This window comes from Myxocyprinus asiaticus, chromosome 16, assembly GCF_019703515.2.
Source record: "Myxocyprinus asiaticus isolate MX2 ecotype Aquarium Trade chromosome 16, UBuf_Myxa_2, whole genome shotgun sequence".
Classification (NCBI taxonomy): domain Eukaryota; kingdom Metazoa; phylum Chordata; class Actinopteri; order Cypriniformes; family Catostomidae; genus Myxocyprinus; species Myxocyprinus asiaticus.
Genome location: NC_059359.1, coordinates 12,764,312 through 12,783,124, shown reverse-complemented (window position 1 = coordinate 12,783,124; position 18,813 = coordinate 12,764,312). Strand labels below are relative to the sequence as shown.

Below are 18,813 nucleotides of genomic sequence, written 5' to 3'. Positions count from 1 at the left end.
CCACAATGCAGGAAACAGGGTTTCATAACCCTGGGTAAAAAGCGGTGCTAACCCACTTTCAAAATTACAAGTGTGAGACATTGCTTTACCCAGGGTTAAAAGCAGGCTTTTAAAATATGTTAATGCAGGGTTAAGTGTGGTGTGAGAAGTCTTAAGTTAGAAGAGAGAGAGAGAGAGAAAAATGACAAATGACATAGTCACATCGGTTTATTTAGACTGATCAGCAATGGTGTAAACAACATTTGTTGCTGTGATTGGGGGTCTCATCTACTCAAAATGTTTGATGTGTTCGCAATGTTAATGACGCTGCTTTCTTAGGATGAGTAGCCTCCATCATAGTTTGCCAGCTTTTATTGTTTGCGCAAATTAAATGAGAAAAAACCTTACATTTTAAATCAGCATGGAGAAAACCCTATGGTATCTTTAGTGGCCAGGCCAATCCAATTGCAGATGTCATTTACCAATGACCAAACCAGAGATTACTTAATATGATAGAACGATAGGGGTGTAAGATTACATTTCATGAAGCACTGGCATTTGTTCTTGCAGCATATTACATTGTTATGAATATGCAAAAAAGAGTGGCAAGAACTGAAGGGTACAATTCAAGGCTCATTGGCTGATCTTTCCCTCGGCTCCCAAGAAAACCACAGGAGACACAACAAACAAACAGCATGAAGCGTGGAGCAAATAATATTCAAATGGGAAACATGTCACAAGCTTCAAGTTAACAACAAATCTTAAAAACAATGTCCTCATTATACCTCTAAAATGCTAAAACAAAGACCATTCCACAACAAATTAAGGGTTTGGTCTAGGGATGGGCACGAGTTCTCGGACGTGGCAGCAATGATCGATCATGAAAACGATGATGGATGGTGATCGTGCATGATGTGACTTTTCACTTAATTTGAAATTCAGTGACAATTTCTTGACAACTAAACACGAACGTGTCAAAGAGGGAGCTTATTTTTAATTTTGAGATTGATTATGTTATGATTTTGATGGGTACATTGATTGTCAGAGACGTCTCATAGCAACCAAACTGATATACGACGCTGCAATGCTATCATTGCGATAATCAAAAGAGAGCGTAATTAACTGTGTTTTGAACACCTGTCTCTGCAAAACATTTGCTAAACATGTTTTATTTTCATTTAATGTAAGAACTTTGACTCGTTAATGGATATTATTTAATAAAAGTGAATGTTTGTCACTGACTGTAAACCTCCCTGCTCTGGGCGCCGACATGTTTGCGTGATGTAACACACATGCATCTCGACGAAATGTGAGGTAAATATTTCCGCACGAGTTTCCAAGTTAGAAGTCCGACATAAATTGTCATTCCGTTGCACTGTCCCCAGTTGAAAGGTGGAAATTTCGACTCTCCGAGTTGAATGGAACGCTTCATGAATCATCACAGCAACAACAATACGGAGCATCACGGCTTTCCCCACATAAGCGAACACTTGGGGAGACACACACACCAGGCATGTGGCAGTGGACTCAACGTGTTTCAAACAGCTAGACAGAGCACAGCTAAATGGAACAGAATGCAGCATCTTCAATTTAACACGCATATTAAAAATGCAATGGTTATGGCGTCTCCTGTTAAGCCGACTGTGATTTGAAAATAGACAGTTCAGACAGTCACTAAAAATATTCCAACACAAAAACTGGACTGCTGTCATTCAGCTTCAAAACAAACTGTTGATCTTATCTTTTAATATTCACATCCAAGTGCCATCGACTGATGAAGACTTTATGAAATATTTTAATCTTTTGGTAGAAAAGATCTCTCAGACCCCACTACTTCAGCTGTCTCTGGGCCCCCAATGACCTCATCAGGATTTTTTATTCTTTTTTTAAGTACTACTGCTGCCAATGTGGCAAGTTATAAAAACTATATATATATATATATATATATATATATATATATATATAAAAAAAAGATACATAATTTTCTAGCCATATTACTACTGACACCATGTAAGCTACATATTATTACCCGGACCTTCGCTGGGAAGGAAATGTAGAGACCAGACCTCTTGGAAATTTAACTGAGTACCCCTGGAATTGACGATACACTGGAACAAGACACAATGCAGCAGCCAAAGACGTTTGTCAGACATGTTATTATATATACAGTTATGTATATGTCATTGCCCCTCGAGTACTTGACGATTACTTAGTCCGATTACTCGAGTAGACAAAATCCCTAGTTTGGTCACTTCATTTAGTCATTTAGTAGACCTCGCTTTTGGTGCGACTCGTTGCCACGGTGATAAAGCATTCCTTGGCAAAGGTTTGCCTTTTTTATGACACAGTGTAGGCTGGAATCATACATCCAGGTCTGTCTGAAGTGCATTCCATGTGAGAAGGCAGGCTATGTGGTTACGTGGAAATGCTCCCCTGCAGGGGAGTCCGATAATTTAGCCAAGCATGGAGGCTCTCACAACACTCTTGGCCCAAGGCAGCGTTGACAATGGGCACCTCTCTTCAAGATACTGGACTACCTCCAGTCAGTGTGGCCAGAGAGAAGGAAGGGGGTCAATTTGTTCATTCCCAGACATCATCCCCTCACTCCTACAAACAACACTGCACTGATCCCTGTGTGTCCGGCCACTTTCACCCATAAGTTCATCTTTCACTCATTTCTACAGGCAGTGGGAGAGAAGCCACAAACACCAGAGCCCCAGCAATGAGCCCTTTGTTTATAGAGGAAATAAGAAGTACACATGTGTAACGTGGATACTGCCAGTACTCTCAGTGAACTGCAATTATCTTCCCCCACAAACCTACTTTGGTATTATCTGATTCCAAAAATATTCCACTGGTGAAAATTATCTAATCCAAGGTCCTCGGTGCATCACAGACTGGATCTTTCTACAGACAACAACATTACAAAAAAAAGATACATGGAGTCATTCTAGAACAGGAAACTTAGAAGAAGAGAACTTTTGTGTGGATGTCTGTGTGTGCACTCTAGTGTTCTGTTCTTTAGTATGATTGTGGCTCAGTAAGAGAGTCAACAAAATGATTTGACAGTCAGGAGAGAGCACAGAGTCTTTTCCTCTTACATTCAACAGACAGTTTTTGGGGTCTCGGGATTGTATGGAGCAAGTTGGTTAACGTTTTAAAGTCAACATGGAATGGCATTTACAACCCATTTTACTTCCGTTAAGTGACGTTTTTCAGTGTGAAACTGAATATCAGGGTTCCCACAACTTTTGATGAATTTCCATGATTTTCCAGCTATTTGTGATTACTAGATAAGGATTTTTTTTAATATATTTTATAGAGATTGCACTCACGAGCAATCTAGTCAGTTAAATATTTATAGAGCTGAGAATGGCAAGTAAAATGTAGATTCACAATACCGCAATGTGCAACATTGCTTTTTTTCTCCATTTTTTTCTTTCTTGTAGTGCCGTAACCTATATTCCTTAAAAATAACCGTCGTTAAATTCTCTCTAAAATATAAGATTTTGGAAAGGCTGAATTACAACAGTAGCCTAAAACAATGCCTAACTAGCTATTTGGCTAACATTGACCAATAGCCTGTGTGGTCTAGGTCATGTTTCAGAGGCGAAGCAAGTTACATTTTGATGAAAGATTACAAACTACAAAGACAAACTTTTTTTCTTTGGAATAATATACAGTGATAAATCAGACATAATGTGACAAGGCACATGTATTAAGAAAGTTAATACGGTCAATTTTGATTTCATGTTGACTAACCCTTGCAATAACTGAAGAAATCATGGAAAACAAAGTGTGATTAGGCCACAGATTCTTCACCAATAAAAGTGGAGCTGCTCTGCCCATAAATCCATAAACAATTTATAAAGTCTGCCACTGACCACTTGGCCCAGGAACAACTAACTTAGTCCTTGAGAAAGTTCTTCTCAGCACTGAAGACTGTGCAAATGTGCAAAAAGCAGTAAAAAAAAAAAAAAAAAAAAAGTCAACTGTTTAAACAAGCAAAGAAATGGATGAATGACCCAATATTTCATAATAAAAGCCATAACACTTTTTGGATCCTAATTTGAGAAAATCTACCTGTGAGCAAGTGATCTCCACTTTTCACTGACGTCATATTGAAAAACACAATGTTAAGTGCAGGCGCAATGCTCATAACTCTTGGGATTTGGCAGAGTCTCGTACTAAAACAGCAGAACCACATTAAGCAGAGACAATAATTCAAACTTTCAATAGGGAGACCGTCTGGCTTAATTAACACTCACAGGGGAACTCTCCATCAAAATAAAACTGTTTGTCCATTACATGAGGACTTCTTAAACAAGAATGCATTTAATGGCATCAATTTGCGAAGGAGAAAATGAAAGGGTGTCGTGATGAAAAGAAGCTCTTCTAAATTGCCCTACTGAGAACGTCCCAAAGGAAAATGCTAGAAAACACAACTCTGTCATCTGTTAAAGACAGGGGCGTGGTAAGTGACATACCAGGACTCTGAAGAAGTACAGGTACTCCGCTGCACCAGAGTAGTTCCCACACTCGTACTGGAACTTGGCGTATCGGTACAGAGTGTCCAAGTACTCCTGGCGGAACTGCAAGGAAAGGCAGAAGTTAAAAGAGAACAAAAACTTTAGAGTTCAAACTTTATAATAACACATCTAACACATGATACATACTATCTTATTAATGTTAATCTGAGTGATGACATGTGATAAACGGGTGTTCATGCTGATAGCGATTTGCAACAAGAAAGTGACTGAAAGTCATTCATTTTCAATGAGAGTTGGCTATTTGACTGTTACAGAGACCTTTGGAGATGCAACAAAGCAGGCAAGCAAATGCACAGCCACCATCAATGGGAGTGCAGATGATCACGTGATCTATCAGCCTAAAACAGCTGGACAATATAAACAACAGTACAGTGACTTGGCGACCTCCAGCATTTTAATTGCAGTCAGTGTGAACACCCCTTTAAATAATCGATAAAAAAAAAAAAAAAAAAAGACATTTTATTGGTTGCCTGGTTTCCATTTTTGCCATATGGACCTTAGAGTAGGGCCATATTAAATTTTTGACGGCAATGAAAATGAGGCCACAGTCTCTTCAATGGTTTGTGCTCTTGTTTAAACTGGTGTTGATCTTTCAGCTGACAAAACATTGAAAATACATTTTCAAAATAATATTTCCTTTCTAAAATCTCTCATAAATATTTCAAAAACATTTTCAGCAGACAAAAAAAAAGAAAAATAAATTCAGAAAGCATGAGTTGTGAATATTAGACATGATCGAGGACCTTTATAAAATTCATGCCATTGTACAGACTGTAAGTCTATCAGCTTCCTTAAAGCTTAGTTTTCATCTTTGTAAAACTCAATATGCAGTTTACCCTGACTAAGGTCTATTGTGTTGGGTTAGCTCCGACCACAGTGATATCTAATTGGTCCAAAATCCTACTTCACATTATTAAACATCAAATATCTTCTGATTGGCTGTGATTTTGTTACTTAATGCAGTATTTAGCTTTCAATGAGAACAGAAAAATTACTTAACGGTGGGAAATTTTTGCATCACACCTGTTTACGTGTGAAATTTGACTCCAAGGATATCTGGCCCATCCTTCTAAAACACAATCCTCAAGTTCATCTAACAGTGATGAACAGAGAGTACCAGTAGTTTGATGGACATTTTTGGTAGAACACACTTAAGAAATTATTTGCCATAGCATCTCGGAACAGAAAGCTCATTGTGTGTGTGCTATTTTATGTCTCTATGCTTGTGTGGTCACAGTAAAAGAGAGCTCTGGTGTGGATATTGTTAAGGCTAGAGGGGCCTACCTAGATGCATGCTTGCTTAAATCAAGTCGTAAAGGCAGGACAGCCTTTGCAATGAAGGTGCACTAAGGACAGGCCTCAGGTCAGTCCCAGGATGCTGGGGTGGGAGGGGAGTACTGTCAAGTCAAATATAGATTCCCCAGCATTCTTGAGGCCATACCCACAGGTCTCGAGCCATTCTGTTTATTCTTACCAATTCGCCACAGAATGTACATGTCCACAGAAATTTCTGCAAGCCATAAAATCCCAGAAAATGACTTAAGGTTTTGGGAAGTCTTTTAATGTTTAGCTTCTCGAGGCCGCCCCTCCCCCCCACACCCCAAAAATGGGTTCACAGAGAAGTCATGAGAACTCTTCAGAGGGGTGGAAGAGTCAGCTGAAGTACTTACACCATGCTTTTCGGCCAGATAGTCGAACAGCATACGCCCATCCCTGGAAGAGAGAAGCATTTTGTGGTGATCAGGGGTTTCTTAGTTGCAAAAGTGCGGATATTTTTCCTGACTGAGCCATTCAATAGAACAGATGTTCAACACTTTTTTGTAAAGGTATAAAGATTTATAAAAAAATAACTCAAAGATGTGAAAATCTGGTATTCTTCCTTGAGTGACAAGCAAAATAAATAAAAAATAAAAAAAAACAGCAAAGGACACAAGTAAAAATAGAGAAATCCCTAAAAAACAAGAGGGAAGAAACGTGAGCGAAGCAAGTTCAAATATGGCTCTATACATTTCCTTATCCAGTTTCCACTCTCTTTTGCCATCATTTTTGGACCACTATCTACTCTCCTATAAATGGAAGTGGCAAAATGCCCCCGAAAATTTGATTTTTACGTGGTGATGCTTGCCTGAGCAAAAGTGTCCCCAAAATGCTAGGTCATTGTGGATGGTTGCCAGGGTATTACTATCCAGGGCTTTTCTATAATGTTCTGGTTTTTTGATAAGGCTTGGATCCCTCCTTCAATATTAAGTCTACAGTTATTGTAAGTCTTTGTATTGCCTGCCAGATGGAAAACGTAAAGGGGCTTCTACATGACCTGCGTCGGGGCATCAGCGCACTGCTCAGTGCCAGAATTAAGTGCCGCTTTGACCTGCACATGAAAAGCATTGCAGAGAAGGTCACAGAAGGGCAAATTTACGAGTTTGCCAGTCAAGGAAGCAGGTGTATCCAGTAAGCATTAAAAACATGTTTTTGGAGAAGGAAAAAAAGTCCAGCAATTAAGGACAGAAAGTAAGAGGATTTGTTTCTGTTAAGGTCTTAGTATGTCCTTGGTGAATTTAAATTACTGGTAGTTCAATAACAGAGGTCTCTGGATCCTCGGAAAAAATAAGGTAACATTAATAAATAAAAATTATAAGACATTCAATATCTCTTCATAATTTAACAGTTTTAAATAAGTTCTTGTTGCTTTGTACTTAAAGTGAGGTAATTACTAATAAGCAAGGTAAAAGTGTGTGTGAAAATCACTACAGTGTCAAACTGGACCTGTAATGACAAAAACAGACTTTGTATATATGCAAATTGACAGGTAACCATTGGCTGAGGCTTCACAAGGTCAGTAGCAACAGGGTCAAAGTTGAAATTTTGAAGTTCGAGTGCCACGTTATATTGCTTGACAGAAGTGCAATGCGGTGCCGTGGGCAACGCTGATGCTTTGCTCCATAGGCTCAATGTATTCGGCAGCAAGTGATGTGGAAACCCCCTTAAATCAGATCACTTAGAAAAGTAACAGCACACCTCTATTCAAAAAGATGCAGGATTTGTGGTATTATTCATATCCAAAGCACAAAAGGTGCAGGACAAGTTACAAGTTGACGATAAATAATTAAGGTTAGGGGTTTGTTCATATCCCTAATCCTAAATTTAAGAGAAAGTAGCAGTAATGCTTGGCATAGCAAGTACCCCTAATTAAAGAAAGAGGTGATTAGAAAATAATGGAAACAAACAAATCAAACACCCAGTATTCTTCTCATCAGGTTGGTGGGAGTAGGATCCATGCTACTTGTGTGATGGTGTATCACTGGGTTTTGGCAAAAATACTTGGCAAAGTGGGAGCTTGTAACCACGCTTACAGCACGACCACCTCCGCCAAATGTGGCCGGCCTCTAAAGAACTCGGCAAATGAAGTCATGCGTCACCACGTGCTCCAGACAGAGAGAGGAGGTTGCAAGTTTATTTTATTTGTGGGGAGGTTCAAAGGCTGTTTATAAAGGCATTCTCCTGCAGGACTGCTTCTGTTCCATTATACAGTCATCTGACAGATGCTGGGACACTGGATGGAGGCTATGGGTAGGAATCAGCAGGGACCTGCCATACCATATTATATTGTTATCTAGGTTGTGATACAATCATATTGCTATTCTTTATGTTTAGTGTATTGCAATTTTTCAAACAAAGGTGCACAATATATCAGCGACCAATATATTATAGGTTGATAATTGGGACAATTAAAATATTTTCGCTCCAATAGTGGAATTACCACCAATTTTTTTGCCCAAAATATGTTTCCATTCATTTGCTTGCGGCAGATAATCTCCGTCTGCTTGCGGCTTCACTCACTACTTGTCAGGCAGTCTCAAACATCAGTGCACATGCCCACGAAGAGCATGTGTGATCAGGATATAAGGCCAAGTTAGCATCTCTTTTCATCCTGGTCGATACCAATGGGTTATCGGTATCAGCCACAATGAGCTGTACATTTTTGGTTATTGGCCAAGAAATTTCATATTGCTGCATCCCTTGTTCAGTCGTGCAAATCAGCTGTATGGAAGACCTGTATAATCATCCTGACAAAGGAAACAAGTTATAAACTCATAATCTCAGCTCGTCCTGCGAATGCATTTTATTCTAAAATAAATAATTATGCACTGGCCTAATGCCGCGGTACGCTTTGTGGTGGTCAATCGCTTTATTTTTCTGCAAAAATATTACTGTGAAAAATGTGATGAAAAATATTGATTCTTGGCGTTGGAGACAAGTTAACCCTAATATCTTTGAGCAATTCTGCATTCTGCCGACCCCCTCACCTAGTATATCCCATAACTATTTACTACCTGTCAGTCTGTCTGCCAAAGAGGATATTATTTCTTTACTCTGTCAACTATCACCACCTTCCCATCTGGGCCAAAATGAGGAACAGGTAGACCAGCCCTTGCCTTGGAGGTCAATGCAACTGGTGCTGAGGGAACTGTGAGAAGACTCAGCCCTCGGCCATTCAGTGCAGCTCATCCAACAATCACACTCAGTCCGTTAAAAAAAGAATCCATCACCACTCCATATGTTCCAGCCCTCCTGAACAATGGTCCTGACAGATTTCCAAACATGATATCACCTAATAACATCCGCTCTATAAACGACATTGTCAAAGAGCCGACAGCCTGACACAGTAAACATCACACTGACGCAGTAAAAAAAAAAAAAAAAAAAAACCTGAATGCGAATGTGCAAATAAACAAAGGAACAAATAAAGACTAGTCCTGATCTACACTTCCTGGTGGCGTGTCGGCCTGTGAAACTCCAGACACCAAAAAATGCCCTCCGAAAACCGAAATATTCAAATCGAACGAGTAAACTTCAAAGTGGCTCGTTAATGAAGAGCAGACATCCATTTGAGTGGGTTATTTAACACTGCGCCTGGTTCTAAGGCCACACACTTAATCCTGAACTGTGATAAAAACATGTTTGGGAGAAACGAAAAGCAAACCGTTGTTTAAAGATGTCTAGGGAAGGCAAAACCACCTACTGAGATTTCTCACTGTAGAGACACCACAAACACACTGGTAGCCTGATAAAATATATAGAAGCACGGTGCGGTATTAATGCTAGTCAAAGTGAACAATTATGCAATAACTAAATACAGATCACAACCTCAGTTACTGGCTTTACCTGCAGGAAGCAAAATTAAATATGCTCTTACCCAAAGATGAAAAATCTGTCATCATTCACTTCACTCACCCTAATATTATTCCAAAACCATATGAGGTTCTTTCATGGATCACAAAGGAAGATGTTAATCAAAATGACAGCCTCAGTCACCATTCATTTTCACTGCATCCTTTTTACATACAATTTAAAAAAAAGGTGACTGAGGCAAACATTCTCCCAAACATCTCCTTTTGTGTTCAAAAGAAAGTCATGTGGATTAGGAACAACATGACTGTGAATAAATGATTACAAAATGTTCCTTTTGGGGTAAACTATCCCTTTAAGTTAGTTTGATAGTCATTCCAATCCAACATAATCAAAGAGAATCTAAATCAGGAAAAAACATTTCACTGTCTCTAATCTTGCAAATCCCTCCAAGCGTTAATGGAGACAACTATTTGGAGAATATCTCAACTGGTTTCAATGAGTACAATGACCTTCTGTTAATTAAATAAATACAAATCTCTAATCCTTAATACGCCTCATATCTAAACCTAAAACATCAGCTGACGGCAAGAAATTTCTTAAATGAAATGAAGGATACCCGTCCAAGAGCAGCAATCAAAGGATGAGGACTGAGTTTAACCAAAATATTTCAATTAGAAATCGAAAAAGTAGCCTCAGCTAAACTCAAGCATTCTGCTCTTCTGAATTTGCTAAATGAAAATATACACCCGCCCACATGGCAATTTGCATCAAATATGAACCGATTGTGATTACAAATGCCTGCTGACTTTCTGCCATCCATTTAATTAAATGGCACTTAAGCCCCGCCATCCAGAAAAAGAGCCACAAATGTTCTGTTTGGAGTATCGTCTAGCATAGAGCAGGGCTCCATCCCATATCCCTGAGGACTGTCTCGTCTCAACTGTGCAATTGTACACTGTTCAGATTGCATTAGATGAACAAGAAAAATACAAATTGAGCTTTTTAAATATAAAAGAATTAAAGAGAGAATCAGCAACCTAAACATACAATTTATGTTCACCACAGTTAACTGTCAAAACTGTCAACATGTAACAACATTGGTCTAAATAACAAAGATGATCCCTTTCAATTTCAAACAACCACAATACACCCTCAAGACTGTACTTCATGACTCATTGGTACATCCAAGTAAGAGACCCTGGGTCATCTCTATGCTTTAAACATCACACAGAACATCCAGATATACGAATGAGTCCAACATTTTTAAATTTGGAGTTTTTGTTGCCACTAATTTGCTCTTGTCTGTACTGTGTTGGCATTTGCACCTAATTCCATGTACATATATATATATATTAAATTCACCAAATATAATAAGTTGCAAAGTTATAAAAGTTATAAGTCTGTGCAATTCAAACACTGACGTGAAATCTAGAATGGACTTGAAGGGGGCTTCACTCTTTTTCCTGTTTGAATCTGATAGAAGTCCGACTGTAGTGTAATGGTTTTAGCTTTTGGTAAGATAATTTTTCTTAGCACATCAATTCATGCTAATAATCAAAAGTATGGTAAAGAAATGATTTTAAATTCCTGAAGATTGAGATGAGGAACAAAATTTGGACAGATGAAGGAAACATGTTGCAAACAAGTTTTTAGGATCTCACCAGCTTATTTCTCTCCAGTGCTATATAAATAATTAGATACGTAGGTAAACAGACAGATAGATAGACAGGAAGACATACAAATAGATACCTGAAAAACAAAACCTTTTTCAAAGATTAGACACAGTAAGTAATGGGAGTCAGAATAATGCTAAACTAAACTGATAATTGAAGAGTAGACGCTGTTCACACCTGGTATTAAGATGCGTTACGGGTGAGCCGATCATATGTGGTCAGCACCGAATACTGCTGTAAACGGGCTGGGGTCTTAAAATTTCTGTGATCAAAAATGCACATGGCCACATTGCATTTGAGATGTAAATGCTGTCCACCCGGACAGCAGAGAAGCACCAACTCTCATCTGTCAGTCAACTATTTCTCTACAACAAGTGTTTAAACTTCGCCGGTTAAGTGTGGCTTTAACACGGAAAAAATGTCCTATCATAAAATTTGAAAAAGGGAATACATACTAAAGTACAGAACTTCAGTGTGTTTGACATTAACATGCAGAGACAAAGTTGAGAAGCACACACATCTAATACACAGGTTAATACAGGAAATCCACTAAAATAACGAATAATTCTGCTCCTAATGTTGCATTTGTGCTTAGATTAAATTTCAGCTGCATCTGGGAGAGACAGTGCTTTGTTTTGTTTTTCACCATTTCTTTGTCTTTTCTGACTTTGTTTTGCTTTAATATCATGCAGTAATGCACTGACAGAGTGATTGATGTCGTCATGAAATCAGAGACCCTCCCCTAGAAATCCAAACACAAGTGGTCACAGGACATGCATTTAGTAACCAGGTGTAAACAGCGATGCGTCTCGCCTGACCACATGTGATCGGATCACCCGAGACGCATCTTAATACCAGATGTAAACGGGGTCAAAGATGGCCATTGGCAGATGTCTGAATTCCACATTCACCTTGTTGACTGCATCTGTCTGGTGGTCTCTGGATCCTCAAACACCTTCACAATTGGCTCTGTATCAGCCTGCAGTTGCTTCAGCTGAGCCACAACTTCAGACCTCTTCTCTCTGAGAGCTGCAAACAGGTGGCACATTGCAGATCAAAACCTAATATACCAACCAGTGATCATATACTACCAATAAGCATCTTTGTTACAGAGATTACAGAAGACTGTAGCAGTAAGTTTCATGAACTCATCAGCAAAAACACTCACAGTTTGGTATTTCTTTGTCAGGAAATAAATTCCTGTACACATCCATGGCGAAGTCCACCATGTTGGTTTCACTGAGAAGATCCAGCTTTCCATGGAGGAGCTCATGCTCATTGTAAATCTAGAACAAAGTTATGGAAACATAAACAATTCCTTCTAGCAGATGTATAAATGCAAAACTATCATCACCAGCCTTGCACAATCATGTGTCTATTACTGCCTAATGCAAAGAGAAATGTATTAAAGACCCCCCTGCCTTTAGTCTATATCTATCAGCTGTAAGGTCATCTATATTCTAGTGTACTATATTCTCGAAATTAGTTTTTCAGAAGAAATAAGCATTTAAAATCTGCAGTCTCTTGCTTCCGGCCAAAAAGACTCAAACATCCATGATGTCACATAGAAGTTCAGAAACCTTATCCAATCAAATGCTTTCTAGAACGTGAACGCACCCTTCCCCTACAACTGTTCAGCGTGTCTGGTTGTATTCTAACTGGCACTGATCGTGCATTTCGAATAGAGCACAATCCATGCTGTAGGGTCATCCCAAACTGAATTTTCAATAAGAATTTCTTAAAAAGTGAGTTCTGACTGACCGTTAACACGTTTCAGCCATCTGAAGCTCTCACAGTGGATGGTCATTGTCTTCAAATGGAATAGGGCATAGGGATGATTACTAAGTGACAACGTTTACATAGACACCAGAAAGCATCTTATTTTTGCACCGTATAAGCGACGTATACTTTACTCCCGTGTACATGCGGCCAGGTCAGTAAGCAGCTTTCTCCACAGCAACGTAATTTCCTCGTGACGCTTGTGTAAATAAAAAACATGTTATCTGAGGAAAACTTCACTTTTTTATTCCCTGTTGCTTCACTTTATTTCCAAATATTCCACAGTTGCTGTATTTGTTTATTTAACTTACTATCGCGACCTGCAGCGGAATAGAGCAATAGAACAATTCTCTGTGTTCCAGAGATAAATTTACCAGCGCTCTGGGACAGTGCAGAGCGAAAGTTGCATGATTCAGTCGTGCTTAACTTGCATGATTCAGTCATGCTTCACTTGATATCGCGGCGGCCAGCGAAGACCACAAAACTTATGTGACCCATTTGAATTCTACAGAGAACATTCTTGTATAAAGCACAGTCAGACCTCTCAAACTGCTAGACAGCCCCTACATTATAAACAGCACTGATGAGGTAAAGAGTAGACAAATACACATCATCAGTTTTTAAAATCCACATCATCCATACTAAAATGTTTTTTTTATTATTATTATTTATGCAGTAACCTTAACTGGTAACTTGTATAGATTCATATTAAATCTATTAGAATTGAATTGTATTACAATTGTGAGAGTTGTAGTTAAAGGTTACTAAATGTGTTTAGACAAATTATTCATATTAATTTCATCATAAATTTTCATAATAAATACTTTATTTTTTAGAAAAGACTATCAACATTAACCTAAGCACAGTAATGTGGAGTCATCCATAGTCTTACCTGTGTGGTAATGGACTTATTACAAATGCCACTGCTAAACAATGACAGAACAATAGCAAACTTTCATATAGGCAAGTTCACTTCCATGAATTATGGACAAATTATTGACAAAAATTACCCCTGTTCTAACTGGCCATGTTTGCCTTCAGATATTGTAAAGGTGACTTAAATCATTAGGCTTGTGTCCTCCTGAACTCATATAATTCTCGTTCAAATAAAATGTCTTAACAAATGCATGCATTTATAGCCTCCAGATTTAGCGCAGTTCACGTGCATTGTGAAGTACTGCAGTTTAAAGCATTCGTGTAATTCCAAACATTAGTAACCGCTATTACGTTATTATACAAATCTACAAATGCGAAACAGTAAAGGAGGGTTTGACAGCGGTTCACAAGATGCAAAATTGTCAAACAAACGTTGCACTATCCATTTCATAATAAAAGCTCCTGATGAAGGTGAAATAAACATGACTGCATACAGTCAAAATAAAAAACCCAGTTTAGGGTGAAGTAAATAGGACAGAAATGTATTAATTTATCTTTAACAAATCTTATTATCCTGAAAATAATAATAAATCAGTATTATATTATACTAATAAACCTGACTGTTTAAAAATGTTTTAGTAAAAATATATGAAGGTAAATAAAATGTTTTATAAAGCTTCCATATATGATTGTATGTTAAATATAAGTATAAATGTGCAAATCAATGAAAATGATTACATTTTACTCTCCCTTGTGTTAATTTATTGAAAAACTGTGGGAAACATGCCTTCATCATTTTTAAATAGATTTTTATTTGTTGCCTTTGAAATATTCTATATTCTAAATGATTATTAGAATGATTATTCTACTATTCTGCAATTATTGCAACAATTAATCATTAGCTCTTAACCGACTATTCAGCTTGTGCCTCGACTTTGGGTTGTATTAAACATGCTTACTAACAATAAAGAGGACAAAATCATCTTTTAAAAATACCTCTAAATGACGCTCACTGAATTACAAGGGAAAAAAGGTTTAATTCTGTAAAAAATTCACTGCAAAAAAAATCCTATTGTAATCAAGAGTTTTTGTCTTGGGGGCCTCGGTAGCTCAGCGAGTAAAGACACTGACTACTAGGGATGTGCGCTACGACTAATTTGACTGTCGTTTAAACTGGAAGTTTTGTAACTGACTAGTCTTAAGAGAAACCAACCTTCAGAAAACAGTAAAAAAAAAAGTGTGTTAATGCAACCCATTTAAAATACTTAATCTATTCCATATCCGATGCTAAATTCTACTGAAAAGGGGCATTTATCTGCGACGTGCTCACCTTGAATTATGATCATTGTACATTAAATATAGAACATGATATGCATTCACTGAATAAACGTTAGCAAATACTTAACAGACATATTTATAGAAAACAATTGAATGAACAGTGCAGGATCAATGGAACAACCATTAAAAGCCTGTTCTAAATGGAAATCAAGTAAAAGTTACTTAACATATTAAAACAGTCAGGACATTGTTGAAAATAATTAACAGGTAGACTAAGCCAAATCTATGAGAGAGAAAAGAAATGTGCTGAAAAGTTGCGCGTATTTCAGGACGTGCAGTCGTGCATTAGCCATTGATCTAATATGACAGCTGTTCGGTAAAGAACGTCAACCAATAACAGTTACGATGTTAAAAAAAAAAGAAAAAAGTAGCTATAGGATAGAAAAAATAGGCCTGTGGTGTAGCCAACAATAAACCTAATGTATTCTAAACATGACGTGAACACAGAATAAAATATAGTTTAACCTGTTCAGCAGTCGACTCCTTGTTGAAAATTGCCTTCTTAATCAGCAGATTAAAAAATGGCATACCTAGCCTAAAACAGTTATTTTCTAGGATACTTACTCAAAAGCATAAGTTTTTGGATGAGCAAAATTAACACGTCAACATTGTCCGGTGTAAGACAGGACATGACTCTGAGGCGGCTATACTGCGCTTGAAAAAGCCCGCTCAGCGGAAAAATAACATACAAGCATGCACAGATTTAAAGATGACTCAAATGTGTAAACATCCTTCGGGACTTAAAACATCCATAGGGACTTTCAAACGTTTGGAAAGCCGATTCCCGCACCACCGAAGTGATTTAATTACTATTTTTGCTGAGTTTGCTAGCGAGAGGACATTTTCCTGCGCACGCCGCGAGTGAGAGAGGGAAGAAGCACGCGCAGCCTGAGGTGAAATTAAACTCTATATCTGCTCCAGATATCCTCTTTTTTAAATAATATTTGTATTATTAATTCTATTTAAAATATGTAACATTAATATGACAGTAATTTAAGTAGCCTCTGTAAAAATATAAAGCCAAATGTAAATGTGTAAAAATTATTATCAGTTTAATGGGAGGAAATATTAACCGACTAGTAATTCCAGTGTCGACTAGCAGCAACAGAACCATTTAGTCGACTAGTTTCGCACATCCCTACTGACTACCACCCCTGGAGTCGCGAGTTCGAATCCAGGGCATGCTGAGTGACTCCAGTCAGGCTTCCTAAGCAACCAAATTGGCCTGGTTGCTAGGGAGGGTAGAGTCACATGGGGTAACCTCCTCATGGTCGCTATAATGTGTGGTTCTCACTCTCAGTGGGGCACGTGGTGTGCCACCTCTCATATGCCACGGAGAAGCCACATGATAAGATGCAGGGATTGACGTCTCAGACGCAGAGGCAACTGAGATTCGTACTCCGCCACCCGGATTGAGGCGAGTCACTACGCCACCACGAGGACTTAGAGCACATTGGGAATTGAGCATTCCAAATTGGGGAGAAAGGGGGAAAATGTTTTCCATTTAAATTATCTAAAAATCCTTAAAACAAGATACATTTACTTGAGAAGCAACATATTAGATATTTAGACTTGCTTTAAAAGAATGTATCTTGAATATAAGTGTATTTTGTATACAAGTGTATTTTTTCACTTGTTCATACTTCAGCCAGTGCAGTAAAGAAAAAATATACTCATATACAAGATATAATCTCTATAAGCAAGTCTAAATATCTGATATGTTGCTTCTCAGGTAAATGTATCTTCTTTTAAGTAGGCTATTTTTAGATATTTTAAAATATTAAATATTGTATTCAACATTCTCCAATAACAATTTTTTTCTTCTGCAGTATAGCTCCTAAAGTAAATGTATGTTGTTTTAAAGGAGTTTTAGATATTAATTTTGGAAAACAAGCCAAAAAGCCAAAAAAAAATTTGTTGCAGTGTATAATGGGCTAAGACTACACTCTCTCACCTTTATGTTCACTTCGATCCATCTATATATATATATATCTCACAAAGACAAACTCTCTCTTCTTAATAGAGTTGCGTGTCTATATAAGATACACGCCATGACACATACAGTATGTTATGATTCAATATGTCGCAAGCCATCACGTTATAATCTAGCTGCAGCAAACGTGCACGAGGGACAAGTGTCCCCGCGCCAGAGTGTGCCTCAGCCGGTTGCAGTTTCAATACCTACCCCTTCACGCAACTCATAGAGGCGGCGTTGACCACACAGAGAAATGCCATTTTCGGAGTTTGTTTATGGCCCACTTCCTTATTATTTGAACTTTAATAAAAGATGCATTAAATATATATGGATTTAACCACTTAAGTCTTATGGATTACTTTTATGCTGACTTTGTGATTTTTGGACCTTCAGAATTCTGGCCACCACTCACTTGCATTGTATGGACCTACAGAGCTGATATATTCTTCTAAAAATCTTAATTTGTGTTCAGCAGAAGAAAGTAAGTCATACACATCTGGGATATCATGAGGGTGAGTAAATGAGAGACTTTTCATTTTTGGATGAACTGTCCCTTTAAGAGGGTTAAGCGTATGGTTTATTTGAGACTCCAGATAAACACAAACACAAAGTCCTCGCTTCTAGGGAGGATTGTAGCAGCTCACTAAGTTACCCAACAATTTCACACAAAATGTTGTCTAGGTAGGCAGCTCACAAGGTTGCTCAAAGATGTTGTATAGGGAGACAGCTCACAAGGATTTGAAACAGCCCACAGCTAGCTAGCTAGCTTTTAAAAGTAATCTATTGTGGTTAGCGTGTCTATTATTGATGTCAATCTTGGTTTACCTTATTATTTGCGTACATTGAGTCATGTATTATTTTATTATATGTGTTCATTACAGAGTAAACTCATAAGTTATCTGCTTTGTATACTATCCGACATGCCGGTGGTAGAGTAGCATTGTTGCTAACATAACGCGCGCACGTGGTTAAAACTGACGCTTATTTTACGTACAAATAGTGCTACACTACGCCTTCAAAAAACACAAATTATATGCATACCTCTTTTACTGAAAGGAATTCCAGCAGTGGGAAAACGAGATGTCTGTCAAGAAAGTGGGCGATTTTGGTGGTCAGATCGTATTCCGCCATGTTGAAAACGGAAAAGGACGCGGTTTGAAACAAGAAAACTTTATGTAATGGGTTCTCACAGTACAATGCCAGGCTTCTGCAACTGGATAATTGTCACACATTATCAGTTAAAGAGACTAGAATAGAACAGACTTTAGAAGCTTTATTCACCAAGTAAACAAGAACAAGGATAATGATATAAATTACAAATAAGACGTAGAAATAAAAAATAAAAGAAGAAATATAAATATATAGGTCTAAATATACAGGTCTGGGAAATTTTAAGACACCACTGCAAAATTGTCAGTTTCTCTGGATTTACTATTTATAGGTATGTGTTTGAGTAAAATAATTTTTTTTATTATTATTATTCTATAAAGTACTGACAACATTTCTCCCAAAT

At 37.8% G+C, this 18,813-nt stretch overlaps 1 protein-coding gene across 1 annotated transcript in view; it reads right to left on the bottom strand.

Moving 5' to 3' along the window:
- Nucleotides 1-18,480, bottom strand: part of LOC127453745 (eukaryotic translation initiation factor 3 subunit E-A-like) — a 51,222-nt gene extending 32,742 nt beyond the window's left edge. The window contains exons 1-5 of the mRNA XM_051720399.1: nucleotides 18,342-18,480; nucleotides 12,501-12,618; nucleotides 12,244-12,361; nucleotides 6,200-6,242; nucleotides 4,467-4,571 (exon numbers count right to left, since the gene is read on the bottom strand). Coding sequence (XP_051576359.1) covers nucleotides 4,467-4,571; nucleotides 6,200-6,242; nucleotides 12,244-12,361; nucleotides 12,501-12,618; nucleotides 18,342-18,431 — 474 coding nt within the window. The 5' untranslated portion in view covers nucleotides 18,432-18,480. The remainder of the gene's footprint in view (nucleotides 1-4,466; nucleotides 4,572-6,199; nucleotides 6,243-12,243; nucleotides 12,362-12,500; nucleotides 12,619-18,341) is intronic.
- Nucleotides 18,481-18,813: the final 333 nt, after the last annotated feature.